The 13492-nt window shown below is 41.8% G+C and overlaps 1 protein-coding gene across 2 annotated transcripts in view; it reads left to right on the plus strand.

Moving 5' to 3' along the window:
* Positions 1 to 6003: 6003 nt before the first annotated feature.
* The window catches only part of XRN2 (5'-3' exoribonuclease 2), a 66604-nt gene continuing 59115 nt past the window's right edge, over positions 6004 to 13492 (plus strand). Inside the window, exon 1 of one of the 2 annotated variants that reach the window (XM_068986740.1) lies at positions 6004 to 6142. In XM_068986740.1, coding sequence (XP_068842841.1) covers positions 6068 to 6142 — 75 coding nt within the window. In that variant the 5' untranslated portion in view covers positions 6004 to 6067. Of the gene's footprint in view, positions 6143 to 8740; positions 8838 to 13492 lie in introns of those variants that run through there. The other variant, XM_068986741.1, reaches the window with a different exon arrangement.

A 13492-nucleotide genomic window follows, 5' to 3' on the forward strand; every position in this document is an offset into this window, starting at 1 on the left:
TCACAAGCACGGAAATTGAAACCATAATCAGAATTCTTCCAGCAAACAAATGCCCAGGTCCAGATGTCTTCACAGCTGAATTCTACCAAAAATTTTGAGAAGAGCTAACACCTATCCTACTCAAACTCTTCCAGAAAATTGCAGAGCAAGATAAACATCCAAACTCATTCTATGAGGTAACCATCACCCTAATACCAAAACCTGACAAAGATGCTACAAAAAAGGAAAACTACAGGCCAATATCACTGATGAACATAGATGCAAAAATCCTTAACAAAATTCTAGCAATCAGAATCCAACAACACATTAAAAAGATCACACACCATGACCAAAGTGGGCTTTATCCCAGGGATGCAAGGATTCTTCAATATCTGCAAATCAATCAATGTAATACACCACATTAACAAATTGAAAAATAAGAGCCATATGATTATCTCAATAGATGCAGAGAAAGCCTTTGACAAAATTCAACATCCATTTATGATAAAAACTCTCCAGAAAGCAGGAATAGAAGGAACATACCTCAACATAATAAAAGCTATATATGACAAACCCACAGCAAACATTATCCTCAATGGTGAAAAATTGAAAGCATTTCCCTTAAAGTCAGGAACAAGACAAGGGTGCCCACTTTCACCACTACTATTCAACATAGTTTTGGAAGTTTTGGCCACAGCAATTGGAGCAGAAAAAGAAATAAAAGGAATCCAAATTGGGAAAGAAGAAGTAAAACTCTCACTGTTTGCAGATGACATGATCCTCTACATAGAAAACCCTGAAGATTCCAGCAGAAAATTACTAGAACTAATCAATGAATATAGTAAAGTTCCAGTATATAAAATTAACACACAGAAATCCCTTGCATTCCTATACACTAATAATGAGAAAATAGAGAATTTAAGGAAACAATTCCATTCACCATTGCCATGAAAAGAATAAAATACTTAGGAATATATCTACCTAAAGAAACTAAAGACCTATATATAGAAAACTATAAAACACCGGTGAAAGAAATCAAGCAGGACACTAATAGATGGAGAAATATACCATGTTCGTGGATCAGAAGAATCAATATAGTGAAAATGAGTATACTACTCAAAGCAATCTATAGATTGAATGCAATCCCTATCAAGCTACCAGCAGTATTTTTCACAGAGCTAGAACAAATAATTTCACAATTTGTATGGAAATACAAAAAACCTCGAATAGCTAAAGCAATCTTGAGGAAGAAGAATGGAACTGGAGGAATCAACCTGCCTGACTTCAGGCTGTACTACGAAGCCACAGTAATCAAGAGAGTATGATACTGGCACAAAGACAGAAATATAGATCAATGGAACAAAATAGAAAGCCCAGAGATAAATCCGCGCACATATGGACACCTTATCTTCAACAAAGGAAGCAAGAATATACAATGGAGAAAAGACAATCTCTTTAAGAAGTGGTGCTGGGAAAACTTGTCAACCACTTGTAAAAGAATGAAACTAGAACACTTTCTAACACCATACACACACAAAAAATCCTCAAAATGGATTAAAGATCTAAATGTAAGACCAGAAGTTATAAAACTTCTAGAGGAAAACATAGGCAAAACACTCTCCGACATAAATCACAGCAGAATCCTCTATGACCCACCTCCCAGAATAATGGAAATAAAATAAAAAATAAACAAATTGGACCTAATTAAAATTAAAAGCTTCTGCACAACAAAGGAAACTATAAGCAAGGTGAAAAGACAGCCTTCAGAATGGAAGAAAATAATAGCAAATGAAGGAACTAACAAACAACTAATCTCAAAAATATACAAGCAACTCCTGCAGCTCAATTCCAGAAAAATAAACGACCCAATAAAAAAATGGGCCAAAGAACTAAATAGACATTTCTCCAAAGAAGACATACAGATGGCTAACAAACACATGAAAAGATGCTCAACATCACTCATTATTAGAGAAATGCAAATCAAGACCACAATGAGGTACCATTTCACGCCAGTCAGAATGGCTGTGATCAAAAGTCTACAAGCAATAAATGCTGGAGAGGGTGCGGAGAAGGAGAAAAGGGAATCCTCTTACACTGTCGGTGGGAATGCAAACTAGTACAGCCACTATGGAGAACAGTGTGGAGATTCCTTAAAAAACTGGAAATAGAACTGCCTATGACATAGCAATCCCACTGCTGGGCATGTACACGGAGGAAACCAGAACTGAAAGAGACACGTGTACCCCAATGTTCATTGCAGCACTGTTTATAATAGCCAGGACATGGAAGCAACCTAGATGCCCAGTAGCAGACGAATGGATAAGGAAGCTGTGGTACATATACACAATGGAGTATTACTCAGCCATTAAAAAGAGTACATTTGAATCAGTTCTAATGAGGTGGATGAAACTGGAGCCTATTATACAGAGTGAAGTAAGCCAGAAAGAAAAACACCAATACAGTATACTAATGCATATATATGGAATTTAGAAAGATGGTAACAATAACCTTGTATGCAAGACAGCAAAAGAGACACAGATGTATAGAACAGTCTTTTGGACTCTGTGGGAGAGGGAGATGGTGGGATGATTTGGGAGAATGGCATTGAAACATGTATAATATCATATAAGAAACTAATTGCCAGTCCAGGTTCGATGCAGGATACAAGATGCTTGGGGCTGGTGCACTGGGATGACCCAGAGGGATGGTATGGGAAGGGAGGTGGGAGGGGGGTTCAGGATTGGGAACTCATGTACACCCGTGGCAGATTCATGTTGATGTATGGCAAAACCAATACAATATTGTAATTAGCTTCCAATTAAAATAAATCAATTTAAATAAAAAAAATTACCCAGCACCCCAAAGGGGTTTTGTTCAGGTGATTATACCTGTCAATATTTACCATGTTTGAAATCAAACCTGAGAAAATTTTAGAATATTTAAAATGCTAAAATAAATAATTATTAATTCATTTAAAAATAACATGAAGCCCTTAACATGCTAACAGAAGTAACATGCTTATGAAAACAACTATTTTTCCCAAACCCAGATTAGTGAGGAGATTGGCACTGTTTCATATTTTTTGAAATTCTTCAGTGTCTGACTTAATAGAAGACAACGATTGCCACAGCTGTTTCTTATCAGCAATTCGTTGAGCGATCCCATCACATAGCCTCTAGAAATTTCCACGATATACTTTATACACTTGGAGGATTAAAGTGAAGACAGAAAATCACACATTTTTTTGGCTGTGCAGCATGTGGGATCTTAGTTCCTCAGCCAGGTATTGAACCCATGTCCTCTGCACTGGAAGCTTGGAGTTCTACCCACTCGACCACCAGGGAACTCCCCCAAATCACATGTTAATATTATTATAAAAAGTTTTAACATTATGGACCCACTGAATGAATCTCTGGGATCTTAGGGATCCCTGGACCACATTTTGAGAACTGCCGCTCTCAAAATTCAATTCCATGAAAATATTGACTATCTACTGGATGCTCATCACAAGATCAATAAAGACACATCCCTGCCTCCAGGGAACTTACAGTGTCTCCTTCCACACACACCTCATTTCCAACCCAATCTCACTGAGATTTCAAGACTCCTTGTCAATCTATTTCCTCCCTGTCATCTCTGACTACCCTTTTAGATGACTAGATCTCTATCTTTCTAAAATGTCTGTAGCAATTGTCTGTGCAGTTCACTTGGGATATTTAATAAGACTTGTGGTATGAGTTTATTATTGGTCAAAATGTGACTTAAGTACTTATTTCATATGCCGTGGCTGTACCTTGTCCTTGCTAGTGATGGATAGAACAAGTGATGGTAGCAAGACAATGATTTATTTTGCTAATGGTGCTCACATAGGCAGCAAAGGCTGTGGACCTTAAATGGATATTTAATAATTTGATTTGCAGCTTAACTAAGGAGTGTGGCAGAGACAATGCTGTGTTCCCCAATCCTGTTTCACTTTTCTATTATTGAGTACTCCAAAAGATGAGATTGGGTAACTTTTCCGCACAATATTTCCCAATCTCGTCTTCAGCTGGGAGCCAAGTGATTGGAATTTGGTTAAATGAATGTAAGTAGAAATTATGTAAAGCCACCATCAAGCCTAGCCCTTCAGAACATCCAGGGCAGCCCTCCTGCCCTGCCTTCCTTTGGTAGTGGCTGTGGTGGTCACATGTTGAGCTAACAGAACCGCAGGATGAAAACAGCTGGATCCCTGAGTCACCACGTGGAGGACAAACAGCCCTGGAGGGAGCTCAACCACACTTTTGGTCAGCTGATGAGATTTCAGCCATTATTTATTATCCCAGCAAAGTGTAGCTTGTCCTGATATATTAGAAGAAAGAGAATATTTACAGATGAGATAAGAAAAATGTAAGATGCAATACCACATGTTAGAAGTCAAGGAAAGCTATGGAAGATGAGACCTGGCAGGAGCCTTGGGCTCTGTGCTGGAAAAACTTATGGAGAAGAGGGGAAGTGGAAACATGTAGGATTTGAGCTGGCATGAAGACTTTTTCCTATGCAAAGGAGAGGAGCTTAGCTCCAAACAGCTTAGGGCAAAAGGATCATTTATTGGCACATGGAAATAAAGGACAGATTTACCAACCAAACTGCAGGAAGAGGGATTTAGCTGTACTCGAAACCCACTGAAACCAGGGACTAAATCTGCTTCTCTCATTGCAGACTGGCAGTAAACCCCATTCTGATCTTTCAGCCTCAACCGTCTGGGAGGTGCTGCCTCACCTTCCTTATGGCTTGAAGTTGAAAAACGCTGGGCAAGGACTCTCAATGACTCAGCTTTCCCAGCTAACCATCCCCATACCAAATGCCTACTGTACGTGTGTGCCTATGAGAACATAGCATTGCCCAGGGAAGTCAAATATTTGAGGAAGGGCTCTTTCTAGGAGAAACGAGGGACTTCACCACAGACAAAATTCCAGGTAATAGTTTTGACTGTTCTTAGGTAAAATATGGGCTAACCATTTCTCTAATTTCCACACCAGTGGTTTAAACACAGTGGCATCAGACCACAAAGAAGGGGGCAATGAATACTGCCAGGTGGCAGGGAGAAACGCTTCCCTAGAGACCTCTTGAGGTGAGCCTTTAGGATTGAGTATGATTTGTCAAGGCAGGAGGGAATTCCAGGGAGACAGACTTCCAGATTTGAGCAAATGGACATAAATACCTCCTCTTCCACGCCTCCCTTCTTATATGTTGGAAAAAAAAAAATGTATTTGAAGCCATCAGAAAACAAAGGATATAAGTATCCTGTAAGTGCAAGGACAGAGTATTAAATGATCTTTACTTGGACTGAAACAGAAGCGGTGTGAAAAAGCAAGACTTAAGCCCCCTCTATCCCGGCCTCTCATCTGTTACAGGAAGATGATTAAAGCACCCTCAGAAGGCCCAAGTGACGATCAAATTTGATAATGCCTTAGCCAATGCTTTAGCACAGTGTAAACTTGCAAATAAGTGCTGGAGAGTGACACGAGCAATTATTTTACACTCATAAACGTAGCTGGAAGGTTGAATTACACGCTACACTGCATTTTATAACCAGTGATAAGTGAGTTGTTTACGCAGACCAGCCGTCATCGGTGCAAAATACTTTAAAAAAAAAATACGGTTGCTAACCCAGATTCATACTGTGGCATAAAATCGGGAGAAAGCAGGAAGCAGAAGTAACGAGTGCGTGTGGATGATTAGATTATACATGAATCGAGGTGGGTGAGAAGGTGGAAACCAGTCCGCCAAGGTTCCCCTGGAGCAGCCTGGAACGCAGGGCTCCCGCCCGAGGGTCGCCGGTTGCTGGGGAAGCTCCGAGTCCCGTGCGGCCGAGGCCTACGAGCCACGCGGGCCACTGCTCCGGGCCACCCGCTCACTAGCCACGCCCCTTTCCGGCCCCGCCCCACCGGGCCGGCACCTCCTTCCTTGTCTCCACGGCGGCGGCGCCGTGACCTAAGTTCCGGTCGCCGGGCGCACGTGGGCGGAAGAGCCGGTGCCCGCCGCGGCTCGTCTCTCTGGTTACCGCGCGTTCGCTGGCCGGGCCGCCGCCCGCAGCTGCGCCGCCGCCATGGGAGTCCCGGCTTTCTTCCGCTGGCTCAGCCGCAAGTACCCGTCCATCATTGTCAACTGCGTGGAAGAGAAGGTGAGGGGGCGCCAGGAGGCCGCCACGCCGACGCCTAGAGCACCCCTCTGCCCCGGCGCGCGTGCAGGCCGCGGTCCTCCGGGGGCCCGCGGGGCCCGCGCCCGCTGCCTCCCCGGTCGCCGCGGGCCGACGCCCGCCGGGGGCGCGGGCGCTCGCACTCCCGGCCCAGGAGCGGCTCGGGCGGTGCGAGGGCCGCCCCTGCGCTGCCCGCGGGTTCCTGGGCGGCAGACCCCGCCCACGGCTTTGTCTCCTCCCGGGTCGGCCGGCCTGAGAGGCTTTCGGCTCGGGAAGAGGCAGTCTATCGCTGTCGTGTCAGGGGTCGCGAGGGGAGAGCAGTGCCTCGGGAAGATCTCGGACAGCACTCAAGTTCGCGAAAGGCCCCTCCCTCGTTGCCTGACTGCTGGGCCAAGCCCGCCTTTGACATTTTCAGGGTTCCTGGGCGCGCTCGATCGGTGCTACGCCTCTTTGCTCTTGGTTTCATGGCGTTTCGTATTGGTCGTTTCCAGGTTTCTCCGTCCGGTTTCGATTTGGTACCCGTGCTTTCAGTTTCCAGATCGGGGAGGTTCAGGGACACACGATGCCCTGTTTTAGAACGAAGTGCCCAGTCGACACTGGGAACTTTCTGCTTAGGCTAGTGAGGGTTTTTGTGGGGGAAGGAGGAAAGGTTGTTTGTTTAGTTTTTGTTTGTTTTGGACAGGTAGATGGGTCTCCAGGCTTCATTCAGTGTGAGATCTTGACCTTGCTTAGTTCCTGTCCGAGGAGAAACCGAAACTGATGGTTCTGATGAAATTTCCAGTACCGCCTGTGTTTTTCTCAAAGAGAAACTGTGGAAACAATGCTCATGTCCTTTGCGTTTAAAACTTTATTATTAACTTTATATCTTACTTCCTTTCTGCTCTGAAGGGATAACTGCTTTAAACTTATTTTTGGTTCTATTTCTGAGTGTCATGGTTATGTTTGATGTATTACTTTTGGATGTATCTGTTGAGTTGTAGCTGTGTTACGAGTGGTCACTTGTACAGGCCCCCTCCCCCCACGCCACCCCCTAATCAGTGCTTTTATTCTTCTACTGATAAACTATAGCGTTAAGTAATTTTGTTTTTGTTTCCTTTTTCGTCTCCTATACAGAGTACCGCTTGACCCTTCACATGCTGAGGTTAGGTATTAACTTTTCTACCCCTGCTGTCCTTACTCCTCATGCCAAGCTTGTCTACTGTGTTCTTTTCCTTGTTGGCATCCAGGATTAAATTGTCAGGGCTTTGGCTATACAAGTTTGTTTTAAAAGCTGAAAAATCAAGTAGTATTGGTGACTATTGTCACTGTGTAGATCTAGGTTGTGTACTAGGATTCTGTTTCTTTTCTGCTACTTTTGTCTTTTTGTCTGTTGTCTGTTTTCCACTGTACATGGTTCCCCATCCAGTTCTTATATCAGATATTCTATCAAGTCCTCTTTCTAATCGGAGACTGCTTGAAGTCTGTATTTCTGCTGCTGTGGCACCTGGTTATGTAGCCTTGCTGGAAAGCTGCTTCTTGATATTATTTAAAATTTCTGCAGTTGGAGGTACTGTTTTTAATCATCTTTCTTGGTTTTTGTTCTTACTTGAGTTCTTAAGAAGTGCTGTTGTAGTATGTGAGTTTTCTAAGTCCATTCTTCCCTCGTAATCATGAGTAATCATTAGCTAGGCAGAGGTTGAGTTTGAAAATTGCTTTCCCTCAGAACTTGGAAAGCATTGTTCTTTTGATTTTTGTCATCCAAAATTGTTGATGAAAAGTTGAATGTTAATGCAGTTTATTTATTTGGCTAACACTTAAATGCAGTATTTAGTAGGTACTAGGCATTTCACCTGAGAAGGCAATGGCAACCCACTCCAGTACTCTTGCCGGGAGAATCCCATGGATGGAGGAGCCTGGTAGGCTACAGTCCATGGGTTGCTAAGAGTCGGACATGACTGAGTGACTTCACTTTTACTTTTCACTTTCATGCACTGGAGAAGGAAATGGCAACCCACTCCAGTATTCTTGCCTGGAGAATCCCAGGGACAGAGGAGCCGGTTGGGCTGCCGTCTATGGGGTTGCACAGAGTCAGACACGACTGATGCGACTTAGCAGCAGCAGGCATTTCACAGATGAATTTATTAAATCCCCATAACAACCATGTAACTATTTCTCCTCCTCCCCTTGATTCTTATTACAGATGAGAAAACGGAAGCACAGGGGACTTACATAATGTACTCATGGTCATGTGGTTAATGCATGTCAGAGCCTGTGTCAAAACCAGGAAGCCCATGCTCTTAATTTCTATGTTCTTTTGCTTTCACTCTTTTGTAGTTGATCTGTTTTTCTTTCTGAATTTTAAAAAGAGCTTTATCCTTGATAATACAAGCTTGTGTGACTGTGTACTTAGTTACAGATTTTTTTGTTTTTTAATTTTAATTCCTTTTCATCAGTGCTTGGCTGACTGTGAGTCTGGAGGCTTGTGTTCTGTAGTTATGGGGAATGCTTTTTTATTTTTTTCCCGTTTTCCTTTTACTTCGTCCTCTGAACTCTGAATTCTGGTCCTCCTAGTTGAGTTATTTTTCTTTTCTCTCTCCTCCCCCGAGGTATAATTGACCTAGAACAAACTGCACTTTTTTAAAGTGTACAATTTAATACATTTTGACATGTGTCTATCCATGGACTCATCACCACAATCAAGGTAATGAACATCACCTCTGAGACATTCCTTCTGCTCCTTTTTTGTTCCCCCAGCTCCTTCCTCCTGTCCATCTTTGGGCAACCACTGATTTATTTCTATTGATGTTTTCATTTTCTAAAATTTTATATAAATGGAATTATACAATTAGTACTTTTTTTTAAAAACCTGACTCAGTTAACTTGGTTACTTTCATTCAGAATAATTATTTTGAAAGTCTTCCATGTTGCTACTTGTATCAATAGTTTCTTATTTTGGAATTGTATTCTATGTTGTGCGTATATTACATTTTGATTTTCATCGGATTGGTTTTCATTCACCCAATTGGTGAACATTTGGATTATTTCCAGTTTGTGGCTATTAAGAAAAACTGTGAATACTGGTATACAGATCTTTGTGTGGACATGCTTTCATTTCTTTAGAGAAGTGGTTGCATTCTATGTTGGTGTTTGATTATTTAAAAAGAAAAAACTAGCCAGACTGTTTTCTAAAGAGGCTGTACTGTTTTATTGGCAACAGCAGTGTATGAGAGGTCTGCACTTCCTTGTCAGCACTGAGTGTGGTTAGTCTTTCTGGTTCTAGCCATTCTAGTGCAGTGTTATTGCAGTGAGAATTCAATTTGCATTTCCCTGATGACAAATGATGCTGAGCATCTCTTTAGGTGCTTATTTGCCTTCCATAAATCTTCTTGAGTTGGGTATATGTTCACATCTCCCCTCCTCCCCCCTTTTTAAGAGCAAGGACTTTTTTTTTTTTTTTTTTTCTTTTATGAGACTTGAGGAATCTTAGTTCCCCAACCAGGTATTGAACCCAGACACACAGCAGTGAAAGCAGAGAGTCCTACCAGCGAAGTCCCTTTTGCCCATTATTAAGTTGGATGGATTGTCTTACTGAATTAGAGACTTTTTTTACATATTGAATTTTTTGGTAAACGTTTTCTTTTAATCTGTGATTTCCTTTTTCATGCAAAAAAGAGCAAAAGTTTTTAGTTTTAATAAAGCCTGCTTTCTTTTTTCTCTGTGTTACTGCTTTTTGTGTTATGTTTAAGAAATCTTTGTCAAAGTCAAGGTCACTGAGATTTTTCTTATGTTTTCTTAGAGTTTTTAAAACTATACTGTTATAAAATTATACTTCATGCTGTGCTTTCTCTTTTTTAGTTTTTTTTTTTTTTTTTTTAGTGGTGAATCACACTGATTTTTAAATGTTAACATGAGTCTGGTATTTCAGGTAAATAAACCCCACCTGGTCATGGTGTACTATTTTTTTATATACATGGGAGTCAATTTGCCAAATTATTGCTATTCATATCTAGAAATTTTTCATCATTCCAGATGGAAACTCTGTACTCACCTAAATAACAATTCTCTGCCTCCCCTGCCACCTACTTTCTGTCTTGTGAATTTGCCTATTCTAAGAACTAATGTAAGTGGAATCATATATTTGTTATTTTGTGTCTGGTGTATTTCACTTTTTCATTTCGCATAATGTTTTTAGGATTCATCCTTGTTCAGCATGTATCAATTTCTTTTTTTTTTCCAGGATTTTGGAAACCTTTAGATGCCATATTTATAAGCAAACTGGAGTTTCTTGTATTTCACAACTTCATTCCTACAGTCTATGCTCTGGTCATTTTTATATGAGAGCTGACATAGGGCAGAGTGCTGCCTTGTTTAACATCAGTTGGGAGTGTGTGTGTCGGTGGACTCAAATTTTTCCATTCTGCTTGTGTTTGTGAATGACCTCGAGATTGCAACAATATTAATTTGGGGTATAACAAAATTTTAGTGAGCAGATGAGTTCGCAAATTTGGAATTCGTGAATAAAGACGACCAGTTGTATGTGCGCCACACAAGGTGGTTGTGTGGATTGAGTCAGTAAATCTAAGTTAACAGCTTCAAATAGTGCCTTGCACTGATGATTGATAAGTTAATTTTGGTAGTTTATATATCCAAGTAAAAGTGGAGATATTTTTGTGTCTGGTTCTTAGCATTGCGTTGTATAGAATTGTGCTGTTTGCCTGCAGTGAAATCTAGGTTTCCCACCTTGCTTTTTTCTTTCTTGGTCAGACTTGTCAATTTCATTGAGCTTGTAAAACAGCTGACTTGATGTCATAGATTATTTGTTTGCTTGTGGCTGCACTGGGTCTTGATGCTGCGTGAGGGCTTTGTCGAGCTGTGGTGTGTGGGCTTCTCGTTGTAGTGGCTTCTGCTGTTGCAGAGCTTGGGCTTTTGGCACGTGGGCTTCAGTAGTTGCAGCACAAGGGCTCAGACTTGCAGCTCACAGGTTCTAGAGCAGAGGCTCAGTAGTTGTGGCGCACAGGGTTAGTTGCTCTGTGGCACGTGGGATCTTCCGGGATAAGGGCTCGAAGGTCCCCTGAATTGGCTGGTGGGTTATCCACTGTGCCACCAGGGAAGTCTAGTTTAATAGATTTTTTTAATAAAATTGTCCTTTTCATTCTGTGTCATTTTCTCTCATATTTATTTTCTTCCTTCTGCTTGCTTTATTTTGCTCTTCCAGTGTCAAGTTGGAAGGTTAGGTAATTGACTTGAGAGCTTTCTTAATACAGACATTTACAGCTCTAAGTTTTCCTCTGAACACTGTTTTTGGGCTTTACAATATTAGTTTTCATGTCGTATCTTGTTTTTCATTCATCTTAAATCACTTTCTGAGTTCCCGTCTGATTTCTTCTTCATTGATTATTCGTGAGTGTGTTGTTAAATTTCCCATGTTTACAAATTTGCCAACTTTTCTCCACTTATTGAGCTCGAATTTTATTTATTTTGTTGTGGTTGAAAAACATGCTTTGTATTACTTTCTTGCTTGTAAATTCATTGAGGCTTGTTTCATGGCCCAGCGATTGGTCTACCCCAGAGAATGTTGCACATGCAGTCGAGAATGTATATAGTCTGTTGAGTGTTCCACAGAAGTGTTATAGACTCATGCAGTGACACCTGCAAGGCTTAGCCTCTGAGATTAATGTCTGGTATCTGTTCTAACCCCAGCTGGAGGGCGGCTCCTCCCAGCTTTCTTAAACCCCACTTCTCTCCCAGACTAGCCTGTCTGTGGTCTAAGCTGTATCTTCATTAGGTCTCTGATTCTTTTCTCGGTTCCTTTTCGCCACAACTTACACAGTTCTTGAGAATGCCCTTGGGTGTGAATTTCTCCACGTTCTGTCACAAATGAAGTGAGTTCTGAATTTTCAAAGGTTTTCTTGACTAGGTTCTCTTTGCCTCCAGACTGTTTCCAAAGGCTTTAAATTTAAATGCTTCTGTCTCTTTCAAAAGATTTTCACTAGTTCATCTGGAGAGCAGGTGAGCAGAAGTCCTCATGCCATCATGCTGGCAGCCCAACTCACCAGTATGCTCTCTGGGCAAGTGAAGATCAGGTTTACACATCAGCATACTGTGTGTCCCCTATAGTTCTGGTCTGTTCCTTGATGCACGTTACAGGTGTTCATTAAGTTCATGATGAATCTAGTGAAATTGGAATTAATCAGGCTGACATATGAATTCAGATGACTGAGTTCAATCCTGGTCTCTGAACTTGACAGAAGTATGGCATTGGAAAGCCACTTAACCCCTCTGAGCATTTGTGTTCTCATTAGTAAGTGAGATGTTCTGTACCTCATAGGGTTGTTGTGAGGAGAGAGGAAAATAATCCACGAGTAAAAGCCCTGAGAACAATGTCTGTCCCATTTTAAGTATTCTGTAAACGTCGGTGGTAATTAGTAGTCCTTGTTGACTGACACCTTATAAAAATGGAGCTGACATGCAACGTGAAAAAATACTCAGTTCAGTTCAGTTTAGTCGCTAAGTCGTGTCCGACTCTTTGCGACCCCATGAATTGCAGTACGTCAGGCCTCCCTGTCCATCACCAACTCCCGGAGTTCACCCCAACCCACGTCCATCGAATCAGTGATGCCATCCAGCTATCTCATCCTCTGTCGTCCCCTTCTCCTCCTGCCCCCAATCCCTCCCAGCATCAGAGTCTTTTCCAGTGAGTCAGCTCTTCGCATAAGGTGGCTAAAGTACTGGAGTTTCAGCTTTAGCATCATTCCTTCCAAAGAAATCCCAGGGCTGATCTCCTTCAGAATGGACCGGTTGGATCTCCTTGCAGTCCAAGAGACTCTCAAAAGTCTTCTCCAACACCACAGTTCAAAAGCATCAATTCTTCGGCACTCAGCTTTCTTCACAGTCCAACTCTCACATCCATACATGACCACAGGAAAAATCATAGCCTTGACTAGACGGACCTTTGTTGGCAAAGTAATGTCTCTGCTTTTGAATATGCTGTCTAGGTTGGTCATAACTTTTCTTCCAAGGAGTAAGCGTCTTTTAATTTCATGGCTGCAGTCACCATCTGCAGTGATTTTGGAGTCCAAAAAAATAAAGTCTGACACTGTTTCCACTGTTTCCCCATCTATTTGCCATGAAGTGATGGGACCAGATGCCATGATCTTCATTTTCTGAATGTTGAGCTTTAAGCCAACTTTTTCACTCTCCTCTTTCACTTTCATCAAGAGGGTTTTTAGTTCCTCTTCACTTTCTGCCATAAGGGTGGTGTCATTTGCATATCTGAGGTTATTGATATTTCTCCCGGCAATCTTGATTCCAGCTTGTGCCTCTTCCAGCCCAGCATTAATCATGATGTACTCTGCA

The sequence above is a fragment of the Capricornis sumatraensis genome, chromosome 15 (assembly GCF_032405125.1).
Source record: "Capricornis sumatraensis isolate serow.1 chromosome 15, serow.2, whole genome shotgun sequence".
Lineage (NCBI taxonomy): Eukaryota > Metazoa > Chordata > Mammalia > Artiodactyla > Bovidae > Capricornis > Capricornis sumatraensis.